Source organism: Amia ocellicauda, chromosome 23 (assembly GCF_036373705.1).
Source record: "Amia ocellicauda isolate fAmiCal2 chromosome 23, fAmiCal2.hap1, whole genome shotgun sequence".
NCBI lineage: Eukaryota > Metazoa > Chordata > Actinopteri > Amiiformes > Amiidae > Amia > Amia ocellicauda.
In genome coordinates this window covers 17,921,556-17,949,241 of record NC_089872.1, presented here as the reverse complement: position 1 = coordinate 17,949,241, position 27,686 = coordinate 17,921,556, and the positions used below count along the sequence as shown (strand labels likewise).

Genomic DNA, 27,686 nt, shown 5'->3' with positions numbered 1-27,686 from the left:
ATGTGTTTTGTTTTTGTGTTATTTTTTGGAAGACTTTAGTTTAAGTGTATGCAGAATCTTGCCTGAGTAGGGTATGGCATTGAAAAGGTTGACAGAGGACAAACGGCAGACTTTGTGTCCTGATTAATGAGAATGTGCATGACAGTAATGAATGGACTGATGAGAAGCCTGCGTTTGCCACAGTCAGAAGAGCCCAATACGATAAGAGTGATGCATCTTGGCTGAATGAACGTGTTTGCTTATACACTCCTCCGATGCTTGGATCCATGTGGAATGTTTTCGCCCGGCCAGGCTTCGTGAAATGACTGTTCGTCTGTTTGTTTTTCGTAAACCGATGCATTGGCGGGAGAGAAACAAAAATCTTGAGTTATTTATATTTTAAATCTCCGTAAAAGCTCCACTACAGCTGACACTTCCTGGCTCTCTGCAGCGCCCCACGGCACCCCGTTTCATTAGCATTGTCTCCAAGCATGTCAAACGTTTTGATAGGAGTCCTAATGATATGATAAATGGGAAATAGTTACGCTGGGTCCCATTGGCGGAGGTTCGGGGCTGGTTGACTCTGGGTGTCAGGGTGATTGCTGGTTGTCATGCACAATTTCCTGCGTGTTGAGGATGTTAAGTAATGAGACTCAGAGGCGCCGCCACGGCTTCACCAGCAGTTTCAAGGACACATGGGTCCAGTTTAACCCTTTCTCCCGCACAGTAATACTTAATCATCGGACGGTTTCAGTTCTGACTGTTTAATGAGGCTGTTGAATGTAGATGACACATATATGGATGTTTAATACTTCACTTCTTTTAAAAAGACATATGTAGACTATAGTTAGGTAAAAGGCCACAGACGCACAGACACCCCTACTGATATTTTGTCCCATTTAAACACAGTAGTGGATTTGATCTTATTTGTCACTACACCATGTAATAATGCACAAAGCACCGTTAAGCAAATGAGTAAAATCCCAAATACTGGAAACAATACTGTGTTACCCAGCAGAGAAGCTTGGGGTGCATTTGGAAACCATTAACAGGGAAGGCAGGGGATTTGATAATGCAGAAAGTATGATTAAGGCACCAATATTCTTATGGTAATAATTTAGAAATATGTTTTTATAATTGCTTGTATCTGTCAACCAGTACACTTTGGTCTAATCTAAGACCAAGAGTTCCTGCTGTTCAATACAAGCGCCTTTTTTCCACACCATGACTCGAGTCAACATAAAAGGGGAGTTTTTATTTATATTTTAAACAATACAGTGCTGTCGTTGTTAGGTGCACAATGTGCCTCGCGGGATTTGAGTTTCTGCTGTCGACACACTCCCATTATGCTATTAAATGCCAGTATGAATTAGGTGTGAATTTCCATGCATGGAAGCAGTGGTCCAAACTTTGACAGTACCAAGAGCATTTACTTTTTACTTTATCTGTCGTTATTGGGAGTGTGGTTCATTTATGTTACAGACACTTTTTATTCTCTCAGGGGCTTCAGAAGAGCCAGCTCTTTTAAATAAAGAATTTCAGTAAAGAGACAAATAGAAATAATAATGTAAAACATCTTTCGTATCCTGATTTTTAATGTAATTGCCTATTTCCATTACAACAATCATTTAGCAAACTGAAATATGAATATGCCGTGACATTGAAAATGTATTTTGTCTGCCAATGTCACAGACCGGGGTCTGGTGTAATGCAGATGTGAAGGGAGAACGTATTAAATGTGAGCAGTGTGTAGGTTTTGCAAAATGTGGTCCAATATCTTCAGGAGTTGATGTGCCTCCTGAACAACCATTGGAAAGCTACCAGCAATCCTTTCCTAGCTGCTCATGTAGGCTCCCAGCCCTGCCTCCTGTAATATAAAGGTGTACCACAGTACTGCTTCAAAACTGCAGAATGTGTAGAAATATTTAGGAGTACCACAGGATGTTAAAGCTGTACCATGTTACATGTTTATATGCACCATGTCTGCTGTGTAGGTCTTTGTGTTTCTGCTGTGTAGCCAGTGCATGACAACAACGCTTCTCTGTCACCCTTGCATGAACATGGCCCTGTTTGCTTGGTTGAAGTAGGGGTCATTAGCTTCCTAAGAAACAGGACACTTTAGTACGTCCTGACCTTTAGGGAGATCCACTCCTTATTGCAAACTCTACAGCTCACCTGTTATTTGTGTTATGCTTTTTGTGTTTTATTTTCTTCATGGTTCAAAAATATTTACGAAATATAGACTGAGGTGATGTTTCTCGGGAAGCTGCCGGAGAAGGTTTATATTTCTTAAGATATTTTTGAGAGTGTAAATGATGTTACGATAAAACTTCTCTGTGGAGGGATGAGGGGAGTTCTGGTGATGGAAACTTTTTCTTCTCTCATTTAATTTCTTACTTTTTATTCTTTTTACATGTGTAACAATCAAGCGCACTCCCTTCCCTTTTCACTGCAGCCAGTACTCCTATGGTCCCCGAGGAGAAAGGCCCTTGTTTCCGATTTGTCAGTGCTGGAAAGCAGTGTATGCACCCAGTGTCTGTGCAGCTCAGCAAGCAGCTCTGCTGTTGCAGTGTGGGCAAGGCCTGGGGGCCGCACTGTGACAAGTGTCCCATTCTTGGAACAGGTAAGCCCCTCCAGCCCAAAGTCAAACCATGAACTCATCAGATAAAACCAGAATGAGACACCTTGAGAAACACACCATGTCCACCCTCTCTGTGCACACGACTCATCTTTCTGTCCCCTCCCTGCATGTTCAGCCTTTCTGCTAGTTTGTAGCTGCTTATGGCAAACACCCCCCTGTCATGTCCATTCTGCCATTGATTTAAGTCTGTTACTCAGATGCTGAGGGATGTATTTATTCATTCATGTATCTGTCTTGTTATAGCTCTTGATGTCATTTTCAACAGAAAATGTAAGACTGTTAGTTGCTGTCTCTCCTTTTGGTTTTTCTTCAGACAACTGTGATTTTTTTAAACGATGTGGTAATCTTGCTGGCTTGTTTTGGTATGTTACTTTACTGAAGTTGTACACGTTTGCAGGTCCAAGTTAAATACTCAGTCTTTAGTGGATGAAAGCTTGCATTTTTATTTTATTTTTTACTCTGACTGTACTGCCAAACCGTTAGAGGAAATGCAAGCCTCATACACCAACTAAACATTGAATAGGTACCAGGTGACTGCAGCCATATACAGGGCTTTATTCCCCAGAAGAAAAGAAAGCACAGACGTATAAAAAGTAGGTGAATGGAAAACAGAGCAAGACAAACATTTTAGTAATTTAAAAGTATTCTTTTGAGAGCCATTAGGAACAATATAGTCTCTTCCAGTTGCGTAATTGCTTGTAGGACAGACAGTTTATTCTGGCTGTATGCATTGTGTAGAGTTGCAGATTTGAACGTTTGTTACCTGAAGGAGGGAATTCCAGAACAGAAGACTGTAGGCACAGGGGGTTTCATTTAAAAGCAAGGCTTAAAACACATTCATCCAGGTTTCTCATTTGTTTCTTGTTCAGTCTGTGAATGACCACTTCAGCCACCTTAAACATTTCCCCTGGCTGGTGCTGCCCATTCTCTCTGGCACATTCCTGGATTCTTCTGCTCATATGTCTGTTTCACAACACAAGTCAGGATTAATGTTCCTGCCAATACAGGATGGGGTGATTGCTCCGTACTCAGCCTGCTTTTCTGGGTGGTTCCCAAGCCCGGGGTCTGTAAATGAAGTGGGTGAAATCAAAGGCATGTGCTTCCTTAATCAGAAAATAAAGTTGAACAGACAGGTAGGATTAGGAAAATCATTTAACGGCAAGACCTTGCTGTGAAGAATGAACTTTTTGCGGGAAGGCTTTTCGGCTGTGAGGTTCAGAAGCATTACTGGAAATTGTTCTTGTTCAACACTCACTGATGTTGCCGTCCCTGTTTTAAAATAACCTGCATATATGTTTTAGCAGCTATTTGTAATACTATACTCTTTGAGCACATATCTGAGCCCTGTAGCCTTTTTAGAAAGGGACTTTAGAGAGTAATACATTTCATATTGGAAAGTGTTTGATGTTTTTTCTTTAAAATTATTATAAGGATGACAAAAAGCATTTTAGGTATAAATATATTTCTATATATTTCAGTCAAACTACACATCTAATTTTGCCTGTAGTGGCTGATAAAAACTCTTACAATGCAAGTTCTCGAGGGTTAACTCGGGTCATTAATACAGGGTACTGAACTGGCTTCAGTCTGTCAGCCACATTGAATATACTGTATTTCACTCTTCTTAATGAATTATCTCCTTTCAAATTCTTTATATAATTACAACCTTTTTTTTGCCGTTTTCGGTAATATATGAAAGAAATAGGATTTATATTGAACTCGCATTCTTTCCCAAGCCCTTTAAATATATTTAATGGGGTGATATGTTCTTAAGAATGAATTATTGATGGCAGTGGAGAAGTCTCCATAAAATAATCGTAAATGGCCAGGGATCCAGTGCGGTTTGACTTAGGTACCTAGAGAGACTCAACTGGGTTGAATTGGGCTCTGTGTTGGCATCGCAGCCTTGATGCTTTCCACTAGTTTTGAGCAAGATCATCAAAGCTGTTGTTATTGGAGGTAGTAGCAGAAATCAAACCCAGCAGCTACAGTAATAAAGATTTACAATGCACTTAAATGGCTTTCAAGTGTGAGCTTTACCGTGAGCCTATATAATATTTATGGACATATATGTGTTCGTATTTATGCTTCAGATGCAGAAAAATAAGTGAAAAAGTTAATTGGCATCAAAAGGCTAAAAGTGCGTGTATTATCAGACTGTTTCTACTCGAATTAAGTGCTTATTAATGGCAGGATTAGCTGTTAGTTGGCCTTTTTGCAGCAGGGAATCGGGACCTCACCCGTGGAGCTGTGGCATCGGCATCACATTTCCCAGCACTGACCACGTCATCACATCATCATGTGCATGCTTCATCATCCGATAGTGCTTAACGAACACGAGAAAATGTGAACCGGGCTATCGTGGACCCCACCAGTCTTTTTTTTTTAATGCTTGCTGTGTTTTAACTATTTGTTATCTTCAGCAGCTCTGGGTTGTTGCAATATGAAAGCAAATTGCACAACGCGTTCTGTGTGTGTGTTTTTCTGTAACTCTTCAGCACGCACTGTAGAAATTGAGCTGTCCGGTCCCCTATAGTCAGCCCACTAGCAGGCACGGTGCTCTGTGGGTTATATTAAGAAGGTACAGTATAGAGCGAATAACCACAGAGCACCATGTGATCACCATGTGATGAGAATTACATTAAAATCAGTTAGACCGGTTCCCTCACTGGACAGGAGAGCTGCTCTATGGCTGAAAACAGACCTAGTAGTTCTGGCATGAAATTGCTGTTTGACTTCAATAAATCATAAACGAAACCAAACAAAATCTGTAGTTAGAATTGATAAAAAGGACATTAGTGTACTTCTGCTTTCCTAAAATGTGCAGTTGAAATCAAACGCATACCTGCTGCTTCTGCCCAGATGTTTAATCTCGGGAGTTAAAATGGGCTTTGGTAAGAGATACAGCTAAAATGCCTCTCGGCTGTGAACAAAACTCTGTTGGTTCTTACCAATCTCTTCTTGTTTTGACTGTGTAGCCGCCTTCAAGGAAATCTGCCCTGGTGGGATGGGCTACACGGTCACTGGTACCTACAGGAACCTGGGCCATCGAAACCAACCCGACAGTGGCACCAAGATCAAGATCAGCCCCCCGGAGCACCATGTTCCTGCCGCCCCTGCGCCCACCGTGCAGAGGCCGGTGGAGGCGCTGAGCTCCACAGAGAGACACCACCCCGAGGCGGCCACAGTGGAAGGTGAGGGATCACAGGGTCCTCTTGGCGGCCAGACTTAGCTCTGGTCCACACAGCACACTGGCAAGAGACTGGTGGTGCCTCATCACTACAGCCAGGCTCTGCTCTGGTTTTTCTCTCTGTTTCACTGTTGGCACTGTGATCACTTTGAATAATCCTTCAGCTACAATCAAAAGAAAATTGAAAGGAAAAACTTGATAACAAAAGAGTATGTGTTGCCATGTGGGGACATGTATTTGACCGACAGAGACAGCTTTCACCCAGTGCGGTAGATCTGCTGCCACCCTGCACCTCTGTGGCCCCGTGAAGCAAAGCTCGATATTTATCAGCAGGCTTTAGCACAGTACTTTGTTGTGTTTTATCTTGACATGCTTTCAATTTCGTAAACAAAGAGAGCTTCATAGCTTTTGTCCCGGATTCACCCCCAAAACCTTCTGGAAAGTAATAAAACACTTTTTTTTTTTTTTGTGATTCCTGACTAATTTGGCAGTCTTCAAAAAATTGGCAATTGGCACCATCTAGCAGAAAGAAACATCTGCCATTTTAAAGCTCACTAAATGGGCTACAATGCAGGGAACCACTGTATTTTCAAAAGAAAAAAAACAGTTGTCTTGCTTACATTGATGTATATCATATTTAGGTTTGTTCAAAATTAACCTGTAGCATCTGCTCACTCAGTGGTTTGCTATTAGCAGGGCAGTTTGTTGCAGTTTGACTCTTGGGTAGAAATAACAGGTCAGGTCTGGAGCCCAGCAGTGGATTAACATTCACTGTTAATAGTGAGTAGTTGTTGAATAGTAGTTTTTCATTTTCCTACAGCATGTTTTGTTAGGTATATAAAGTAGTCTTTATGGTTTATGGATGTCAAGAAGCAGCAGATTCATTCAAACCATTAATCCTTACTGTCAAATTGCATTTTGAAAAGCTGCCTATGCAACCCAAAACCAAAAAGTCTCAGTTATTTTAATATATCAATATTTTTATTTTTATTGCAGTAGTTACAGCAGCACCTGAGCAGGTAGGTTGTATAATTTCTGCACAAAGCTGAAATGCACCTCCTGTAGCTTTTGCATGTAACGGCCTTGTCTGGCGCTGGCATGACATCTGGCTGGCATCTCTCTTGCATGTACAGCTGGCATCACTTCTGCATGACTAGATTGGAAGTGTCCTATGTGTAACATGAGGGGAGACTTGTTGAAGGAGGTCCTCACAACATTTCTAGCACTTGTATCCACACAAAACAGGAATCTAAACCACCACCATTGTTTCTTGCGGCTTAATAATTCCACTCAGTGCATGAGAAGCATTCCTTTCCAGTTATCAAACTAAACAAGGTAAATAAATGACTTTAGCTCGGTGAAATCCTTCCTTTATTCTTTGTATGCAAGTTCACTAAAGTCTTGTTTATGTTTTTCAACTGTGATGTGAGGAGGAAAAGTTCAGCTTCAGCGGTCATTTACATATGCATGGCAAAGGTCTGTACACTGCAGAGATCAACAAAGTGTGTTTATTCTTTATGCATGGTTTAGAGCTGTTAAAACTGTCACAGAAAATCAATAATATCCATTTAAAAAGTCCTATTGTACTTGCCATAAATATTTATGTTTTAAAACTCATGCAGAGATGTTATGATTCTTTCTCACATCAAGATCAGATATTGGCACGGCCATTGCTTAGAGCAGTCCAAGGCTTTGGCACCAGCCATGATAGACTTTCAGGCAATAGCATAAAGTGGGAGGAAAGGAAAAAAATATATATAAATAAATTAAAAAGGCAGTTTAGTGGAAACTTTTACAAAGCAGATTTCCCTTCATCAATTTTTGAAAACATCTCATTCAATTGTCAGGCAGCCTGTATACATCTCTAAGAAGACATTCAAGTCTCGCTCCTCGGTGCAATCAGATTAACCAATCCTTCCCTTTCCTTGACGTCTGTATCAGGCCCTGCTTCGCTCGCGCTGTGTTTTGTGGATGTCCCTACCTCGGCTCACGCTTGATCACAGATCTGTTGAAGGAGCGATTGCATGTGAGGGATCTGCATGAGACTAGGGGTGTTTGCTTCTGATTGTGATTGTTTTTTTGTTTTGTTCTTTTGAAACAGGTCTTTTTTTGGTTTGTTTTAAATGACATTCTTATTTCCATTTTCTATCTTCTCTTTGTTATTTAGGAGCTCGTTACGCTCGGTTCTAATAATAAGTCAATTTTAGAGCCCGGCCAGCCCCAGCTGTCTCCTGGCATTTCCACCATCAGTCTGGACCCCGGCTTCCCAGGTGGCCAAACCTTTCTCCGTGTCGCAGAGCGCCCTCTCTCTCAGCTACACACTCCACACACACAAAGAAGACTACCATTCCACAGTGCTTTTGATCCTCTCCCAGTTTCACGAGTTGCCGGTTCTTGTGCGCATTGCCTCAGAAGTCAAGAGGGCCACCACAAGATTTTATTAGGAGAACCAAGCATATTTCACGTTATTTTAAATTGGCCTCTATGCTGAATAAGGTAATTAATTGTCCAGTTGTTGATGCTGACTCGTAAAAACTGACGAGGCTCAAGGTGCTGTCTGATGATGAGACTTACTTCCATCCCTGCATTGAATGTGCTTTGTTTTTTTTATGGACAGAATTCCAGTGAGGATCAATAATTTATGTGATCTGGGTTTCTTAATGAGCTTCTTAAATTTGAGGGTTGGTTGCTTTTGAGCTGATCCTTTGAAAGAGTCACGGATGCCCAGTTTAGTCAACAGCAGCATTTTTATCAACTATTTCTGTAGAATATTTTCTGTAGTCTGTCCTTTACTGACAGTGTACAGAGGTTATTTTTATATCCCAGAGATCATTGAAGCGTTCTAATCACCAGCATGAACAAGTGCAGTTGCCTGTCTGTCCAAGAGACTTTCTCGGGGGATATTTTCTGCCTAATTTCTCCACGAGTTTCCCTTTATTGAGGCGTATCTGTGGCTCTGTTGTTCCCTCTGTCATTGCCCAGGAATCCACTGTGGTGGTTAGTGGGTTTGTTGGCACTTGCCACACGGTAATAACCCTCGTGTTTATTGGTCCTTTGATGAGGGTTCACCATTCTACATTCTGCCGCTTGTGTAATGTGCTCAGCACCAAACGGGAAACCCCATTTTCCTCGCACGTCTGCCAGTAAGATTTCCAAAGGTTTTCCATGTGTTGCACTTGATCAGATTTAGGTAACTGACGTATCCCATGCACCGAACTGTCTTAATAGTTGTTGATGTATCTATGTTTTTAATTGGCACATTTTCTTAAGGTGTTTATGCTTGTGTTTATATCCACCCTTAAACACAACTGTGTGATGTATAATTTAAGGACCTCAGCTGCATACTGAAGTAGAATGTGGTGTATGTATACATATGTATATATAGATATATATAATACACACCACATATATATGACTCCAGCTGTCTCTCCCGGCTCCACAGATGTGATAGAGAAGACCTCCCCACCTGCCCCTGTGGAAGTGGCCCCCGAAGTGTCCACCTCCAGTGCCAGCCAGGTCATTGCGCCCATCAAGGTGTCAGGTAATCCCCCCGCAAATCTCAATTCACGAAGGAATAAAACTGCAAATCTTTTTGTTTGTTTCTCCACCACACAATAATACCCGCATGGTAAACTGACAGCCCAGATGAACAGGCTCATATAGGGTAAATTCAGCTATCCATGACCAGTATGTAGTGACTGCTGTAAGAGTTGGCTCTCCCCCCAGTAGGATAAAGGATTTCGATGTCCTTGTTTATACACTGTGGAAGTGACTTTTAAACAGGCAGGGGGTCAGGGAGTCATTTTGACTGGGTAAGAGTGTTTGTGCCCCCCCCCAACTGTAACACTGTTTCATGAGAAACTGTTAAAATCTTATTATTTAATTAAACTCTTTAAACAATACGATGCAGTCAGGATCACGCGTGAACGGTCTTGAGGAATGGCTTTGTAAGATTTAATGCCAGGGCGCCCACAGCAGGAATTTCAGTACCGCACTCTGCCTATGCACTGTGACCTCACTCTCCCCAACAAACGTGTTGGGGCTGATTATTCAGAAATAGAAACTGTTATCTTTTTAACTTGTCCGTTAACAGCAGTGTATTTGTGTTTAACCCACACACAAATTCTTCACAGGTCATTTCAAAAATAGGCTTATCGAGGAATGTGCTGTAACTGGGACATCGTGGGCTCTCTCCCACCTCCTCGCATCTTCCCAGGGGGTTTCTCTGGAGTTGTGAGATTATTTCAAGTCGTTCAGTCTCTTCTAATTTAGGTAAACAGGGTCTGAACACAATCTAATCTTTGCTTAAGTGCTCACCCTCCACATAAACAATGCAGTGTCAACACAGGATATTTATTAATATCCATCCTATGACAGTTGGAAGTTGGACAGTGTCTTCCTTCTGGGAAACGAGGAATTTGAGCCATTATGTTTTATTGCACAGTGGGAAGAATCACCTTTTGCATTGATGCCAATCTGTGCTGTTATTGTACTGAGTGTATCCGGGGGGGCTTTGAGAGAAATTCATTGGAGAAAACGATACACAACCTATTCCAGGACGGCCACCTGTTTGTGTTATGATGTTGTGGAGCGGTTGGACACAATCTGTGTCTGTATAAGGCAGCTCAATGGTGGAGGGGCAAGCCATGACAAAGCTCTGTAGCTCAGTTGAAACTGACCAATCAGGAGTAACTAGGATATTTAGGTCCACTAGCGCTAGGGGGAAATTCAAGCCCAAGACTCCCTGAGTTCCTTTGCCTTTCTTCTTTTTTTTTTTTTTTATATCTGGGGAAAGTGATACTGTATTCATGCAGAAATGTGTATAGGAGATCCGCTGACAGACATTTGGTAAACTGGAATTCATAATTGACCCACGCAGTGCCATTTACATGTAATCTAATTCTACTGATGTCGCATCGAGTTCTTGAGTCGTGCTCGTGTCGCCGTAAGCAAAAGTAATTTTACTTCGTCCAAAGACAACACCCATTTTATGTGAAGGGGCACTCGCTACCCACAAAACATTATAGCCCAGGTTAGTGAAAGAGCTGTCATAACCTGTTTCGTAAAGAAGACGACTGTTGCCTAGTTGCTAAAAAAATTGCATTTATAAACCCAGCTAGGGAATGACTGTATTGGGAACTTTCATATTTGCATTTAATTTAATATGCATGAAATCACAAAGTATTTAAATGGAAAACATATTGCCCAAAATATGTAACTAGGAACTGGTGAGTGTGCTCTGTGTGCGGACTGGGTTTGCTCACAAGCTCCACACGTTTGATCAGTCTAACCAGTTTGATGTTTTGCCGTCTTCACGCAGAAGTTGACGAGTGTGCGGTGAGCCCCGAGATCTGCGGACCCGGATACTGCATCAACCTCCCCGAGGGCTACACCTGTATCTGTGACGAGGGCTTCCACATGGACAGCGAGGGGACCACCTGCGAAGGTGAGGCGAGGCAGCTGGACAATGAACAATGAGCTCTTAGTCAACCGGGAAAACTTTTTATCACATAGAATGTTCTTTTCTTTCTTTCAACTAAACACCTGCTAGACAAGTGTTTGAAATCAAATAGCACAGCTTTCCTTGACTGCATTGATGGATTTGTAAAACTCTACTTGAAAGGACTTGACAGTGCTTTACAACCCTGCATGGGAGTTTGCCATCAAGTTTTGTTTTACTTTTAAGCTGACTTAGGCAGCAGTTCAACTTGGACTGGGGCACGATAACTGCCTGACAGATCTTTCATTTTGCTCTGGTCGCTCTGAAAATGATGATGTTTTTCAGTGTAATTCCAAATCATCCTTCATTTCTTTCTCAAGTCCTGCTGTTTTTCTTTTCTGTAAATGATCGATGGGGCCCTGGTTGCTATTTTTACCTGACATGTTGCGATGTATCCCCTTGTTTTAACAGACGTTAATGAATGTGAGCAGAACCCCCGCATTTGTTCCAATGGTCACTGTGAGAACACGGAGGGAAGTTTCCGGTGTGTGTGCCGACCTGGCTTCACGCCGGATGAAGAGGGAACAAATTGCATCGGTAAAGTTATTTCACTCCCACTTGTAACAAGAAACAAAAAAACAGGAACCCTGGCCAGACTATTTCTGAACATGAAACTCTGGTTAGATCAACACATGTTTTGCCATAACGGGATACATTTGGCACGTTTGTTACGTTTTTGTAAGTGTCTGCACTTTCCCTTTAAGCTCTGCATCTTTGATGTTTTGTGTCTAATTAGATGCATAATGGAGAGTAATTAGATAGTATAGTTTTTTCTTTCTTGTTTTCTTACCCCTCACTGAAGAAAATCAGATTCTGAAGAATGGTTATTATTGTGACTTGCTTTGGCATTCAAAATGTTGCGTCTAAATTAAGACAACCTTCTAACTGAGTTGATATATTCACCTTTTTTATTATTTTATTATCCAGTTTTTGGTGGTCAAGCCATAACAAAGTTGAAGTCCAAAAAAACAAGACGTTTGGACATAAGATAGACAACCAGATGATGTTTACTAGGATCAGGTTATTGATGTATTTATGTGCTCTGTGTAGTGGGGGCGATAGTTTGTTCCTCTGGGTGTCCTAGAGACTAAGGAAAATACAAGGTCTGGTTCCATTCCCCCAAACAGACACGGCCAGTGAGCCCCTCCCCCCCATCTCCAGGACTGTGCTGGACAGCTCTGCTCTGAGGAAGTCCCTGTTAGGAAAGCCCATTTCCTCTGACCCCTGCAATCATAGATGCTCTTAACAAGGGACACTCACAAGTGGGGATCCTAAAATGCTTGGTCAGGAATTCAAAAAAGATGTTTTAATCATCCAGTCAGCTTGTAACTGCTACCACAATGAACTCTGGGGTGTGTGGCCCTACATGGGCGGTCTGTTCCCATCATAACACCAGCAACATGTTCTTTCCAGTTCCTGGGCACGATCCCGTGGAGGTCCTTTTCCTGGTACAGAATTGCTGTTTTTCCAAACACAAAACACACTCCAACAAGGCGGATGATTGAGCTTAATGGGGATTCCAGAGATCAGGGAATATACGAACAAAATAAAACTTACTTGTCATTTATCAGGATGTTGTTTATGAAAACATACATAGAAGAATTTAAATTCATTAACTACAGCTGAAGCTGAATAAAATGCTCTTTCCTGTTCATAGATTAAAGCCCTGTCTAGTTTTATTACTCTTACTTCACTCCGGTTTGGCTGATCTGTATCAAATTAATCTTCGAATCCCTTCCGAGAGGACGGTAAGTTCTATATGTCTCTTCCGATCATCATTATTATTTTGGAAAGACGAGAGGTGTTATTGGATAATTGTGTGTGTGTTGTGCTGTTATTAAATTGTGCAGCGCCCTGAGACACTTTAGCGTATATGGGGCACTATAATAAATTGAAACATTGATTGATTTGATTGTCCTTCTACTTGTATTGTCATCAGTCTGTTCCACAAAATTTAAGTGGTTGATGTTCTCTCCCAGAGCATTGTGGGAACTGGGGCAGTGACTAATGAAGCTCTTTGTCCCTCTTTCTCAGACCTGGACGAGTGTTCGGGACGCAACATCTGCGGGGACGGCTTCTGCGAGAACACGATGGGCTCGTACACCTGCCGCCACTGCGAGCCCGGCTACCGGATGACCAGGAGAGGGAGCTGCGAAGGTACGGGGGTGGCGGGGGCTGTGAGATTCCGCAGCTATTTTTACAGACTGGCATTAACATCGCCGGTTAAAAATACTCGTTGGGTTTCAGGTGTCATTAAAAGCAGAACTATCAGCGCTGGGCCGGCTGGGACCTTTGACATGCCGTGTTGGCTGTTCTCTCCAAAACAAAGTCTTTAAAAATGATAGAAGAGTTTGGCTTTGCAGTCCGACCGCTGTGTCTCTGGGCAGTCGAGCTACTGAGTAAAAACAGATTAGAAAATAAATACTGTGGTCATTTGTGCAGCATTTAAAATATATTAAACAGCAGTCATGTCTCGAGCTTGATGGGGAATTAACTCATTAAAGTCATTAAATCAACTCTTGTGTATTTATTCATGTAAAGGGACGCAACTTTTTAATTGATGAGTGACTTGGCCTGCCTGTGTGATGTTCATGTGAAGTAGCGTGATTAGTTTTCATCTTGGATGTTAACATCAAGGCTTTCTCCCCTCAGATATTAATGAATGCTATGACAGACAGATCTGCCCCTCGGGTCGCTGCTTGAACACGCTGGGGTCTTACGAGTGCACCCCGTGTCCCAATGGATATGAAGGCCGAGGCGGACAGTGTGTCGGTATGTACCACACATGTCAATACACAACTCTAGGAGTAATTCTCGGAGGTTTTGACTAGCTAGTTCCCCATTCTGTGGAAGTAGATCTCAAAATCGAAATGTACAGTTCTTGTGCCTCCGAAATTATACTAAAACCGGGAGGGAAAAGTACCTGATCCAAAAAAAAGTGTGATATATTAATCAGACCGTAGAGATTGATAATGTACTGTAGCCATGTGAAGAATGATTCCATCTTAAATAAATAAAAATACTTTCAGTCAGACTTTCAGCGCACAGGGCAGTGTATTGTAGTTCCAGTCGGGTGTTTACAGGCCTCAGCAATGGGATATATGTGAGCGAATGTGTGGCTGTCTGGTTTTCTGAGCTGAATCGCTGCTAGGTGTCTGCTCTGTCCTGCAGCCCGTGTTTACCTTGGCACCCCCTCGCTCGCTCTTCCTTGCACTCCTTTATTATGATACTCTGCTGAGACTTTCCAAAGAATCATAAAAAGGCAGCAGATGCTTAGTGGGTTTTTTTTTCTGGCCTGCCATAAAAATAAAAGAAATCACTGCTGCAGCACGGCTTACAGAAGAGGAATTCGGCATCCTCTGAATCGTCTTATAAGATGGAGGTTAAGGCACCCAAACCACTAGTACCCCTTTACTGAACAGACATACCTCAAGATATACTGTACACTAAACACTGTATATATAGATGGATAGACAGACAGACAGACAGATATGTAACAAAAGGCAGCTGTTTCTAATGGCACGTGGGCCTATCCTTGGCCTCAGTGAATACAATCCTTTTGTTGAACGGCCCAAGTAATATCATACAATTCCTACTGCGGTGCAATTTCTATTCTGATTCACGGCTCCAGTTCATCCCAGAGGTATTCTATGGGATTGAAATCCAGACCTCAGACCTGTGAATGCACACATCAGCATGGCCCAAATAAGCAATTAAACGCACTGCACCAAACATTCAGTCCCAAGGTGGGAGGAATCTGAAGGTCTAGGAGAATTACATCACCATATCAAACTTGTTACAATGACAGTATAATATTTTCCACAATATATTAATATTTACTAGCAGTCATGGTGCCCTTCACAAAAGAAGGAAAGAAGTGTTGTATGAGGCTCAGCAGGGTCTGGTGTTTTGTGCATTTCTGAAAACCTCAGCCAGTCGCTAAGCCCTTCAGAGTTTTATGTTTTATGTCTAGACAGTTTTTATGTTGGCTTTGCTATTGTTAGATGTCTCCTTGTCACCTTTTGCTGCCACCGAAGAGCTCCGATTGCCGTGCGGTTGCGGAGGAAGCTGGGTGGGGGGGGGGGGGCTGGGGTGTAGGTTCACCGATCTACAGCGATCGATGGATGGGTCTTGCATTAGAAAGACTTCCTCTTCGGTCCTGTCTGTGCGATGCTTACAGTTATCTGAGCTGAAAGTCTCCCTGTGTTGACGCTCCAGCCCAGAGCCCTGGCTATCCCATCAGAGAGTGAGGAATCTTCAGCGGTTTCCTGACAGAAAAAAATAGCTTCTTCTATGACTTATGACTTATACATTTCCCCTCTGATGTGCCACAGTAGCGTCGGAAAGAAACACGCTTTCTCGTTGTTTTTATGTAACGGTCTTAACGAGTATCGTATGAATCATATACGTTAACAATTATTAATCAAGAGTTAACGATAAATAAATCGTGTAAGACTTAAACAAAAATGTAACATTTACATCTCTAATGAACAAAAGTCACTTTCTGAAAAGGGTGTCAGTGCTTTTGTCTATAGCTAAATAGTTTTAAACCGTTTTGTTATTGAAGCTCAACGCGCTGGTGTCATATGAACAGTATTTTACTAAAAGAAAAGAAATCAAATTGAAACACGCCTTGGGATTTTTCGAGGAATCCTGCATTCTTGACCTGCTTCCACAATACAGTACTTGTGGAAAATCAAAGCATACAATTCGACTCAGACCTTATAATTTCCAGAAGCAGTGTAAAAAAGCAGCCTCTGTTGAAACATCAGCTCCTTCCTTCGCCATCCAAAAAGCCACCAGTGTAGATCTGCTATTTGAATAGCTGGTCTGAAACTGACAGCAGATTGTTGAATGTTCTTCTGCGAGGCAAAACTAGATGTACTACAGTATGCAAGCATTAATGAATGGGAAATGAATTTGGGAAGGAATTAAGGAATGTGGCTCTATGAGACTGTCCAGACAACATTCCAGCGTATAGAACAATATACCGTGCAGATGTTGGAATAAAAAGTCAATGTATAGAATTTCCACTAAAAATGTATAATTTTCATAATTGTGTAAAGCTGTTTTTTGTTTGTAAAATTATTATATTTGATTAATGTTGAATTCCATTTTTTTAACAAGGATATCTGATGGCACACGGCCGTGTTGTAGAAATCCGCCTGATTTCCTGTTTCCTCTCGCCTAGACGTTAATGAATGCCTGGACAGGTCGCTGTGCTCCAATGGCAAATGTTCCAACCTTGAAGGATATTATGTTTGTAAATGTAATAAGGGATATGAGGAAAGTCCAGATGGCAGATCGTGCACAGGTAAGTTTGCTTATTCATATTGACAAAGTGGCTTTTATAAATACTTGTCCGACGTTAAATGAGCGAGAAGGCAGATGTTGTGGACAGGGATTGAAAAAGGAATGATGTTATACAGCGAAAAATCAAAGTTGCATTCGTGTGAAGAAGCTAAACTGAAACAACAACTGACGCTTGCTTAGAATATTGACTAACTTAACTCCATGAAAGGTGGCAATGCGGATTATTTTCCATATAAACATCTGGTATTTGTGAATAAATTGATTCGTCGTGCCATATTCATTCCACCGATGGGGTGGGAATGGGTGTGTCAAGGTTGTTCTGTGCCATTCTGTCCCCTGCATCATTGTGACTAAAGACTTCTCTGCTCCCAGATTTTGACGAGTGTCAAGACCAAAGCGTGTGTGTCAGAGGACTTTGCCGCAATACCGAGGGGTCCTTCGTCTGCAACTGTGGCCCCGGGTTCAGGATTTCATCTGACGGTGACCAGTGCGATGGTAAGAGGACTCTGGTTATATCATACAATCCTAGATCTAAGCTTCAGCAGATTAACACAGTGATTAGGTTGCTTTTAGACAGCGGGTCGCCAGTGAAAACTCAAAAAAGTCCGCCTATCAGACTGCTCTCCAGCTGTGAGGTCGGGAATCATTTCCACAGCTGGGACACCGTGGTTCTCCCCCACAGCTTCCAGGCCTGTCTCCCGCAGTCTAGTGTGTAAGGTGCAGTTTACTTTGTGCTTCCAGATGTTGATGAGTGCCAGGAGCTGCTCCACCCCTGTGGAGAGGTAGGCCAGTGTGTTAACAACCTGGGATCATACCAGTGTACCTGTCCAGATGGCTACCAGGCGGTCAACGGGACACAGTGTCAAGGTAAACCCCAACTGCCAAGTATGTGCATCATCTCTGTTCTCCAGGACCAGCCCACACTAGTTTGTGTGACACGTGTCTCTCTGAGCTCGCTGACCCTGTTTCCCCTTGTGTCATTGTCGTAGACGTTGACGAGTGCCTGGACGACTCCGATCTCTGCGTTCCTCACGGGACGTGCTTCAACACGCACGGCTCATTCTACTGTATTTGTGAGCAGGGCTTTGCTGCTACGGATGACTCGCAGTCCTGCGAAGGTAAGCTGAAGGCAACCTGAAGACGGAGAGCGAGGTCCTGCCCAGTGTGGCTTTCTGGAAGTAGATTCTAGTGTAGAGGAATTTCTGAGGGGGAAAAAAGTCAAAGAAAAGGAGTGATCAGTAAAATGAATTAGTCAGAATTACTAGTGAGGCTTTCTAATGCATCACCACAGAGGGATAGTTTTAATCTGTATATACTGGGGACAGACTTATTACAGATTGTGACTGGAACATTAAAAAAATCAACTATGAAATGCATATTATCAGACCCTTACCAGTATTGGTCATTAACAGCTTAATCTTTCAGCAGCCAGATTTTCCGAGCCGCATACTTTATAGGAAAAAGAGTAAACGAGAGTAGTTCACTGTGATTTGAAATGTAAAGTTTGGACTACATGAGGGGAGCCAGCGTCGGGAGAGATGACTCGCGCTCACTGTACCGGCACGGCATCCCAGTGAGAGACGGCTGGTCTCTATGAAGGTGGCAGCTCTTAACGGTTACCGAGTAAGACATTTCATTTCCTTCAGATGCCATCGTCTTGAAGGGACTCTGTTGAAGGAGACAGCGTGTTTAACGTTTCAATGGGCCTGATCAACACAAACAAGTGGCCTGCGGGGACGCTGACAAGCTGCTGCACAGAAAACCCACTCGGCTTATTAGCTGGGCTCTCGTCTGTGATTACAGTTTCATCAATTAGGGATGCTTTGCCAGTTACATGGCTGACTTATCTAATCTTATAATTTCAGATGTGTATTTCCCCATCCTCTGTAAATGCCTTATTGCCCCTGGAAAGTGGTGTTTAATTAGTTTTACATATGTTGCTGGTATTTTCCTCCAGCAGCCCATGCCAGAAGGCTTGCCCATCGTCAGAGCGGTTTTAAATGCCCTTTCCTGCAGTAAAAATAAAAAGGGGGCCTTTGAGCTGGCTGTCTAGACGAGGAGAAATATTTCTTGCAGCACTCTTTCTTTGACTCTCGGCAGGGTTGAGAAGAAGGCTGAGGATCAGCGTAGGAGCCATGCCAAACAAACACTTTCTAATGAGTCGGGAGGTTTTCAAAAAGCACAACAGAGCAAAACTGAGTACGAATTTGGTATCTGGAAATTGCGCTGAAGACCTCTTATTCAGATATTATAATTTATCGCTTTTGTTTTTCATATTTTTCTTTTGAATTCATATAAAGAACCATTCAAAACCAGAAAAGGAAATAATAAACAAGCGACATGTGTCTGATCATTGCGAATGTCCCGTGGGAAAGATTCCCCCATTGGGTGTCGGTCAGCGGGGGGTCGCGCCAGGTCTTTGATTGTAAATGATTGGCGTCTGAAGCAGCTGCAGAGCCGGACCCATAATGCACCTTGGCACCTGCCGCTGACGCCGCGTGCAATGAACTGCAGTCTCCCCGCTCACACGCTGCTTTGCAAACCAATGGAAATAGAACAGGGGAGGATTGACGCAGCCTTGACCCTGTGTCTCAGGAGAAATCAGAATAAAAAAAAATATTAATTAAATCAGCTTTGAAGAGCAGCCCAACAAAACAAGTGTAGACGCAGCAGTAACAATGGAATCAAATGGGGTTTGTTGGCCAGGATTGTGGGTCGGTGAAATATTACCTCACTTTTTATTCTGTTGCCATCTCTCCCTCCGCTATGGTTTACTACACATTGCAGGTTAGTAACTGCTGATTGGCTGCTATTAGGGCATAACAATTATCCCAATAAGCCCTACCATACAGCAGGGGCAAATTCAGAACTATTGGAAGCTTGCATGTCTAAAATAGAAAATTTAAATCAATGGCACAACACAACTGGCAGATTTGGTTATGTAGATTTTTTTAACTGTAGGCAAGAATTCCAATCTCAACTGCTTCTAGTTGTGCGATCGAGGGAATGTACAGTGGTTCTGCATCCAGACAGGTCTGGCCTATTGAAATCAGCAGTCCAGACGGGATGCTCAGCTGGCTTTGATTATGTTCCTCCCACAGCTGCGATCTGGCCCGATGCATCTGGCTCTGATGTCTTCTGCACTCCCATTACTGAGAAGTTGGAAACAGACATCACTTGAAAGACATGGATTCTTGCCAGCCCTGTTTGCCTGTGATAAAGTGCAGTCGCTGTTGATAAAGTGCATTCTTGTCTGCGTTCGGTTCTCCAGCCTTCTTGTCTGTTATAGTCCACGATGTGGCGCACGTCACAGGAGAGGTCTATGGGTCAATACTGACTGTATATACGGTATATGTTCGTATATAGCTGAGAAACTCCAGTCCTCTGGGTTGAAAGCGTCCTGCTGGGCCGGGACTTGGTTTGTCTCGTCTTGTTCGTCTCTCACGCCCTTCACACTGATGTGTTGTGAGTGTTCTGTCTAATGTGTTCATTAACTTAAACAGGTATGTGTCTCTTCCAGATGTGGATGAATGTGCAGCTGGTACCAAGTGTCATGGGGGCTCATGCGTCAACACGGCGGGCTCCTATAGCTGCGATTGTGCTTCAGGGTATCGCCTTCACGCGGCTAACGAGACTTGCATTGGTAACCTATGGTTCATATTTGGTAGATTTTTATAGAGCTTTTTTTATTTTGATTTAAGCTCTACAATGTGGTGATGATGACTATAATTAACTATCCCCATTCTATAATTATCTTATTTTTTATTCTTTGTGAATTTCTCTAGACATAATAATGACATCATCGATATATGTGTGTCTGCTCCTCTCTTTGGTGGCCCATCTGTTTCTCATTGCTTTGACGAAACTCCTTTACTCCCCCCTAGGTAACATTAGAAAATCTGCCCCGAGTCTCGCCCCACCAGCTGAACTTACAGTGCTCTCTGCCTGTGAGGGCCTAGGCTTAGAAAGGAGGGAGCATAACGATTGCATCTATCGTGGACGAGCAAACTCTTTTAAATTAGATTGTTCGTTGACTGAAGCAACAATGTCTGAGATGTCTTTAAGCAGTGGAAATACTTGGTCAGGAATAACCTTTAAGCCTTTTGTTTGGGGGGTGGGGAGAATAAATATTTTTTAATAAGGAAGACTCATTTAATCCTTAGCCAGTTTGGCTGGAGGACCTGCGGAGCTGCCAATACCTCCCCCAGGTCTAATTGCAGAATGTTCTCTTGAAGATCCCAAGATCTTAATCAGCTTCCTTGTAGACCTTTAATTCCCAAGGACAACCGGGTCTGGCAGTCTCTCCCAGACCCAGGTCATCTTGAAACTTTTTCCATTAGTAATAAACCCGACCACCCTTGGGAAGTCTATTCTGCTTGTCCTTCATAATATGACTGATGGCAGTTGTCTCGCCCCCTCCCATCCTATGACAGGACTATGTTTAAATTTAGAAGGTCATGGAGTAAATGAGCCTCGGACAGATTTTAGCCTTCCCAACAACAGTGCGTCAAAAAAGTGTGTCTAGGCTGAGCTCAGTGTATGTTTAATGCCCCTCTTACACCTCCAGTGGGTATTTGGTTTGCGTGTGACCGATTTGATCTCACACAGATATTGATGAGTGTGAGGAAGAGAGCGGTATCTGTGGGACGTGGCGCTGTGAGAACGCCCTGGGCTCGTACCAGTGCATCGTGGACTGTCCTCCAGGCCACACCCTGGAGCCCAATGGGATCTGCGTTGGTGAGTTGGTCCAGGCAGACAGACTGCTGGAGCTCCCTCACCCCATCCTCCCCTCACATAACTTACTTGCTTTGCATTCATCGTTTAACCATTCCCAGACGTCCCTTCCCACCCCCATACCATCCTTTTTGGCTGTCAGTCTAGCTTCACGCTAAACTAAAGCCTCCCACCCTGTGTCTCCATACAACGAATATTGTGTGCACAGGTGGGTGAGTATGTGTGTGTCAGCGCTTGAAGTAAACTGCTGTTGTTTGCCAGAATAAGGAGTGTGGAGCTTTTCACACAGATTAATGTGGTCGCGGTCATTTTGTGTGTGGGCAGCAATCTTGTTGCCATTCTGCTTTCATAATGTGTGCTGCTGAGGAAGCTAGAGATGGTCATCTTTTTTGTTCAGAAGTAAGTTGCTGAACTGCAAACAGTTCCAAACATTGGAAGTACAAGTAAGATCAACCACTGTATGGCCTTGTCTAGTTCTTCACCCGCACTCACATCTAACAAAATGCCTGTCTCTTCATGTGGCCCAGATGGTCCTCTGAGTTTCCTAACACTGTCTTGTCATGTAAAGCAGTATCCTTTTGACCTTACCTGAAAGGGCACTGTGTATAATGTGTGAACGACATTATACTGTAGTTGTGTGTGCTGTAGTGGACCTGTCGGTAGCTGAGCTTCATGCTAAACTGTCCATCTTTGTCCAGTGACTAGTAACCAGACACATTTCAGTCATTGCAATGTGAGTGAAGGAGTCTGCTGCTTTCTAGTTGCATATTAGTGGCTTGTTTGTGATGTAGTTGGTCTTCATCTGTCCGCTATGCTGTTGTGACGCCCTGCAATGCTTCTCATTTGTTTGTTCTCCACACACTCTTACACTGCATTGTTTCCATGTTGTGTGTGGTTTATAGATCGTGTTCCTGTTGCTCATGCTGGGTGTGTCAGTGCCCTGGAATTATTTTCCAGGATTTGTCATCGAAATCCCAGTTTGACGAACTATACTATGAGAGAATTGTTTGTGTATGGGAGCAGTAAGCATTTACCAATCCTGCTGATTAGATTAAAGTTCACTTTTATGCATTTATTTAAAATAACAATTCATATTCTTCATTTGCACAATAATACAATTGTTTTTGGACATTATTACAGTGAGGAATGAACCTTAAAAACTGCTGCTTTGTTTATCTATGTGTATCCTCCTTTCTTTCAATTCCATTTAATCTATTGCACCACTGGCATAGAATAGTGTATTTTCACCAAACAGTGAAATAAATGGGTCGGCTCCAATCTCAGAACCTCCATAAACGGACGTGTTCAAGTGCTGTATCTGCAGCTTGATCACAAGTAACAGGAATAGAAAAAGCCAGGGGATGTAGACACTGGAAGATACAGCATTAGACCTGTACTGAAGTATTTGCCTCTCTTGAAACACATGAAGTGAGGTGTGAATTTAAGATAATTGATGCAAAAATAAACAGAACAAAAGAAAGCATGGATACAATACACCACAGGAGCTAAACAACAACAGCTTTGTGATTTGCCTCCTCTGTACACCCTCTTGAAGTCTACAGACAGGTTGCCCAGAGGGCTCAGGGTGCAGGTTTCGGGGACAGGGAGTGACGGCGGCTGGCGGAGGCCTCACGCTGTCTGTGCTGTGTCCTTTTCAGATGTGGATGAGTGTTCAGTAAACAGCACGTTGTGCGGCAGGCATGGCTTCTGCGAGAACACCGCTGGCTCCTTCCGCTGTCTGTGCGACCAGGGCTTCCAGGAGCAGCCGGACGGCCAAGGCTGTGTGGGTGAGTGAGGGAGAGCCAGGGCCGAGGCACCCCTGCTGTCTCGCAGAGGGGTCTGACCCACAGCCCACCATACACCTGACACAGTACAGCACACGGCCCGCCACAGCAGTGCAGAGTGCTGTGTGAACGCGGTCCGTTGCCACTGTAAGATCAGTCAATTCTCTGGGACTCACCTGTTCATTTGAAAAGGCAGTTTCCCCCTCCTTACAGGCAGTACAAACCCCAATCCCCTTTGTAAAGTACAAGCTTCTGGACTTGTGCCTTTGCTTGGTATGTTTTCTTCTCAATGTAAGGTTAATGCGTGGGGGGCACACACTGGGGAACAGTCCCTTGGAAAATGGAGAGAAGCCACACAAGCCATGGGTATCTGCAGCAGAATCAGCATTGCACTGAACTAGATTACACGCTGATATGAATGTATTAAAAACGCGCCAAAAATTCATGTTCTTAACAGAGAATTAGACGCAGCCTAGAGGCCCAGCTGCCCCCGGTGAGGAAAAACAACACTTTGACTCAAATGATTCGTAATGTCTGCTGAGAGATTGTTCCATTGTGACACCGTTGTGATATTTTTCAGTCTATCTAGCAATCTAGATAGTATCCACTTGACAGTGAAGGTTGGAGCTACGCCAGGATTGTGATTGATGCTATCATTTATTATCATTCAATTTAACTCTACACTTGTAATGCATAAAACATCTCTCCGTGCCTGTATGGGGCTTTAACTTAGTGATTGGAAAAAGTGCTGGTGTTGAGCTGAGAAACATGAAGAAGAGCAATTTTCCCTTCCTTACCTTTCTCTTGAAATAGGATATATAAAGGCCTCAAGATGAGCATTTTGCAGGCTTTTTTATCTTTGCTTTTTCAAGAAGAGCACAACAGGACTTAAATTCCAATGAGCAAAGATGCAGATTGTATGTTAAACAGTAGTCCCTTGCGAAGTCTCTTTTTACAGTCAACCTCAATAGGTTTTACTTTCTATGCTTGCTCTATGGTGAATCTCGAAAGGGAGAGGGGAGAACTGCTCAGGAACACAACTGAGCTGCACAACTTTCTCTTATCTAATTAGCTCTTGTCTATTGATTGTGCTACTGAATTCCTCAAGGAACAGACTCTATAAGAACAATCACCTCAGTTTTGTCTTTTTAATAATCACTTATGGTTGCAATGGCTGTCAATGAAAGATGTGCTTTTTTAAAAAGTCAGTCCGTATAAAGCTTGTGATGTCATGCTTTAGAGAACGTAGCGTAGTGTCCCGCTAGGCTGTTGGAGAGCTTGGTGTCTTATGTCTCGGTGGTTTTTCTTAAATGGGACCGTGCAACTCCCATCTTTCCCAATTTCCTTTAGCAGGAACTCTTGTCAGTGTGTATAAGTGTGTTACACTCGTTCACAATTGAAGCTGATGGAGCACTTCCTCACAATCCCTCCCTCCCTCTGCAGTTTGGCAGGGATGACACACATACCCCTCTTGTCCATCCAAACAGCTGTGTCCAACCCTGGGCAGCAGCAGAAGTCTCCTCTGCCAATCACCAACACCCTGTTTTCTGTTAACTAGCTGGGTTGTTTCTTTTCTGTTTTCCTTATTCAAGAGCAGACAAGTCCTTAAGCTTTTCCGATTGTTAGCCGTTGTCTCAGATGGAGGAGTATTATAAAGTTATTAGTGAGAAAACAAAAAAAGCATTCATTTGACTAGGTCTTTTTTCCTCATCGAAAAATAAACCTCCTTTAAAGCCACAGCGGTGAATATCGGTGTGTGTCCCACAATTGAGGGCTGTGCGTTACACTATTTACACAGCTGTGGACCTTCGAGATGTTATTACTAAACGGGGCTGTTGAAAATCAGGGGGGCTGATGGTTCGAGGTGTTTCAACATGTGCTGCATGCACCGTGATCCGTGGAAGGAAATTCTCAGAGCAATCTAGTGAAAGGAAAATACAAAACATTGTATGAAGCAATTGGCATCTTCATTGGAAGGACCCCTGCAATAAAAAATAAAAAAAAAATAGATTTACGGCAGTGGAAGTCGTGAAATTATTTCCAGAGCGTTACGTGAAGATCGGCAGCAGTACAGTAACACTCCTGGCCCTGCCCCCACAGCAAGGGTGTGTTTCTCCATTTATGAGTCGTCTTAAATGTTTCAAGGGCTGAGGGGGGCAGTTTTGTGTGACACAGGTTTACATGATAAACCAAAATTAAGCCTGTAAAGGTAGAATTCCACTAAAGGCGTATTAAAATGATTTTCTACGGGGAAGGCTTCAATGCACAGACTTTTAACAGGTCCGTGTCTGCGTTTACTGCCGAGTTTAGATTAAGTTACAGAATAGGCAGCTGTGTTCCCCAACACGAGACGCACACCAAGGTCATGCAGAACGCCATCTTTAACAAGAACGCCCTTGTGTGCATTGAAAAAAGAGAAACGGTGCCACTAGGTCAGAAATGAATTGCAGATTGGTAGCAACTTGTTCAAGGAAATATTGCCAGTCTGTCTAGTTCAGATTGAGCTGTTCTGTTAAGCCATGACGGACTGTAATAAAAAAAATATTTATGTAGGTAAGTATTAAATTACCATTCCCTACACTAGCTGTACAGAGTGATAATATGTAGTGCCATTTCTTTCCAACTATGTAGCTAAATTTATTTATATCCTCTGCACAACAAAATGTGTGTTTTGGGTATTTTGCAGAGGCGAGCTAAATAGTTGCTATTATCTTTGTAACACATGTATGATGTAATAAGTTTCAAATCGAATTACTGGTAATACTCTGAATATGGAACATGTCATGAATACATGCTTACTTAATGAGTCAGCAACATGAACTCAGTCATTCCTTGGGATTCTTCTCACACAGTCATTCCCAGTGTTTCCGTGCTGAGAACTGTTCTTACCCGAGATCACAGTTGTCTTTGTGTGTTGTTGTTTTTCCTTCTTCCCGTCCCAGATGTGAACGAATGCGAGATGCTGAGCAGCGTGTGCGGGGAGGCGCTGTGCGACAACGCGGAGGGCTCGTTCCACTGCGTCTGTCCCGAGGAGAACCAGGAGTTCAACCAGATGACCGGCCAGTGCAGCGTCATTGGCACAGGTAGCAGCCCCGGGCAAAATTGGAAACGTTTACACATAGAAAGCCGTGGATGACGATTCACGGTTGCAAAAAAGCATTGAGTCGACGTAAACAACCAGACACAATCCCTCTGAAACGGCGTATCCTAGCTGGGCAACCTGGCGCGTTACTACATGCGTGTTTCTCTCCAAATGCACTAGTCGGGGTGAAACTTCGTGTGGGCAGAGAAGCTCGATGATACAGACAGGATATTCTTGCCAAGGGAGGGATTAGTTGGGGAATAAGTGACACCTCAATGATGGCTCTCCGCATGTGCTGCCCTGACACAGACGTATGGTGTTCATTAGGGCCCCTCAGAGGAGCCACTGCCGCCACGGTCTGCATATCGACTTGCCATCTGGTAGACTGCGGAGATGCTAATGGAAAACAGAACCCGTTCATCCCTGAGGGAGACCCGTATCGAGCTCATCACTAGCAGGGCAGGCATGAGAGGTCTTGGGTAGAAGACAGAAAGGAGGTGGAGGTGGAGGGATCAAGCAAGGGCAGCGTTTGCCAAGAAAATACACCTTGATGACATTCAGATCAAAATGTGAACTGTTAACATATACTGGTGATCTGAAATTAGGAAAAAGCGTGTATGCAAGCGGACCTAACCATCCAAGATTAATTTACAGCAGGGCCCTAAAACAGTGGAAATTATGAATTAGGATGGAAACTTGAAATACAGTGAATATGTAACTCTATCTAAAAACAAATCTATTTCCACATGTTGGTAATAAAAATAGAGTGTATGCCTCGAAAGTTCAATTCAGACCTAATCTGGGTTGAGCTGTAATTATATGAAAAGCTTACAGAGCAGAAACCGAGTAGCACTACACAAGGCAATTACACAAACGGGCCATGGCGGGTGGGTTGTGGCACTGAAGTGGGAAGTGGTCGTATGGTGCACCATTAAGCTCTTCTGCTAGAACCACAGGAGATCAAGTGTCTGTGTTCTCACATTTATCATGTTGCACCTCTCTTTAAATGAGCCGAATTGTAGCTGGTAACAAGTGTGTCCCTGGGAAATGTCATAATGCACCGTAAAAGAAGGAGATCTCTTCGGTGTTATTCAGGTCCTGCACAACCGCCAATCTCAAACTATTCGGCACAAGCAGATCCTGTTTCTCTTTAAAGCAGAGTAGCTCTGAACCGATTGTATCTCCATTTAGTTGAAGAATCAGTAATAGATCTTTCCGCAAAACACAGCAGGGTGCGTTGAGCCCGTGGTGGCTGAAGTTGAGTCTTGCCTCTCTGTCCCCCGTCCCAGACACCGGCCTGGAGAAGGAGTGTTACTACAACCTGAACGACGAGAACCTGTGTGAGAACGTCCTGGCCACCAACGTCACCAAGGAGGAGTGTTGCTGCACACTGGGGGCAGGCTGGGGCGACAACTGCGAGATCTACCCCTGCCCCATGTTAGACACAGGTGGGCCCCACTGTT

The 27,686-nt window shown here is 43.2% G+C and overlaps 1 protein-coding gene across 5 annotated transcripts in view; it reads left to right on the top strand.

The window, feature by feature from the left end:
• The window catches only part of ltbp1 (latent transforming growth factor beta binding protein 1), an 81,230-nt gene that overhangs the window by 45,990 nt on the left and 7,554 nt on the right, over positions 1-27,686 (top strand). For 2 of the 5 annotated variants that reach the window (XM_066697120.1, XM_066697119.1), the window contains 18 exons: positions 2,435-2,602; positions 5,599-5,814; positions 6,807-6,829; positions 7,978-8,080; positions 9,253-9,351; positions 11,131-11,256; positions 11,722-11,847; positions 13,345-13,467; positions 13,963-14,082; positions 16,502-16,624; positions 16,996-17,118; positions 17,365-17,490; positions 17,613-17,741; positions 20,144-20,266; positions 21,232-21,360; positions 23,016-23,144; positions 26,084-26,224; positions 27,513-27,671. In XM_066697120.1, the coding sequence (XP_066553217.1) occupies positions 2,435-2,602; positions 5,599-5,814; positions 6,807-6,829; positions 7,978-8,080; positions 9,253-9,351; positions 11,131-11,256; positions 11,722-11,847; positions 13,345-13,467; positions 13,963-14,082; positions 16,502-16,624; positions 16,996-17,118; positions 17,365-17,490; positions 17,613-17,741; positions 20,144-20,266; positions 21,232-21,360; positions 23,016-23,144; positions 26,084-26,224; positions 27,513-27,671 (2,286 nt within the window). The remainder of the gene's footprint in view (positions 1-2,434; positions 2,603-5,598; positions 5,815-6,806; positions 6,830-7,977; positions 8,081-9,252; positions 9,352-11,130; positions 11,257-11,721; positions 11,848-13,344; positions 13,468-13,962; positions 14,083-16,501; positions 16,625-16,995; positions 17,119-17,364; positions 17,491-17,612; positions 17,742-20,143; positions 20,267-21,231; positions 21,361-23,015; positions 23,145-26,083; positions 26,225-27,512; positions 27,672-27,686) is intronic. The other 3 variants (XM_066697121.1, XM_066697122.1, XM_066697123.1) reach the window with 3 other exon arrangements.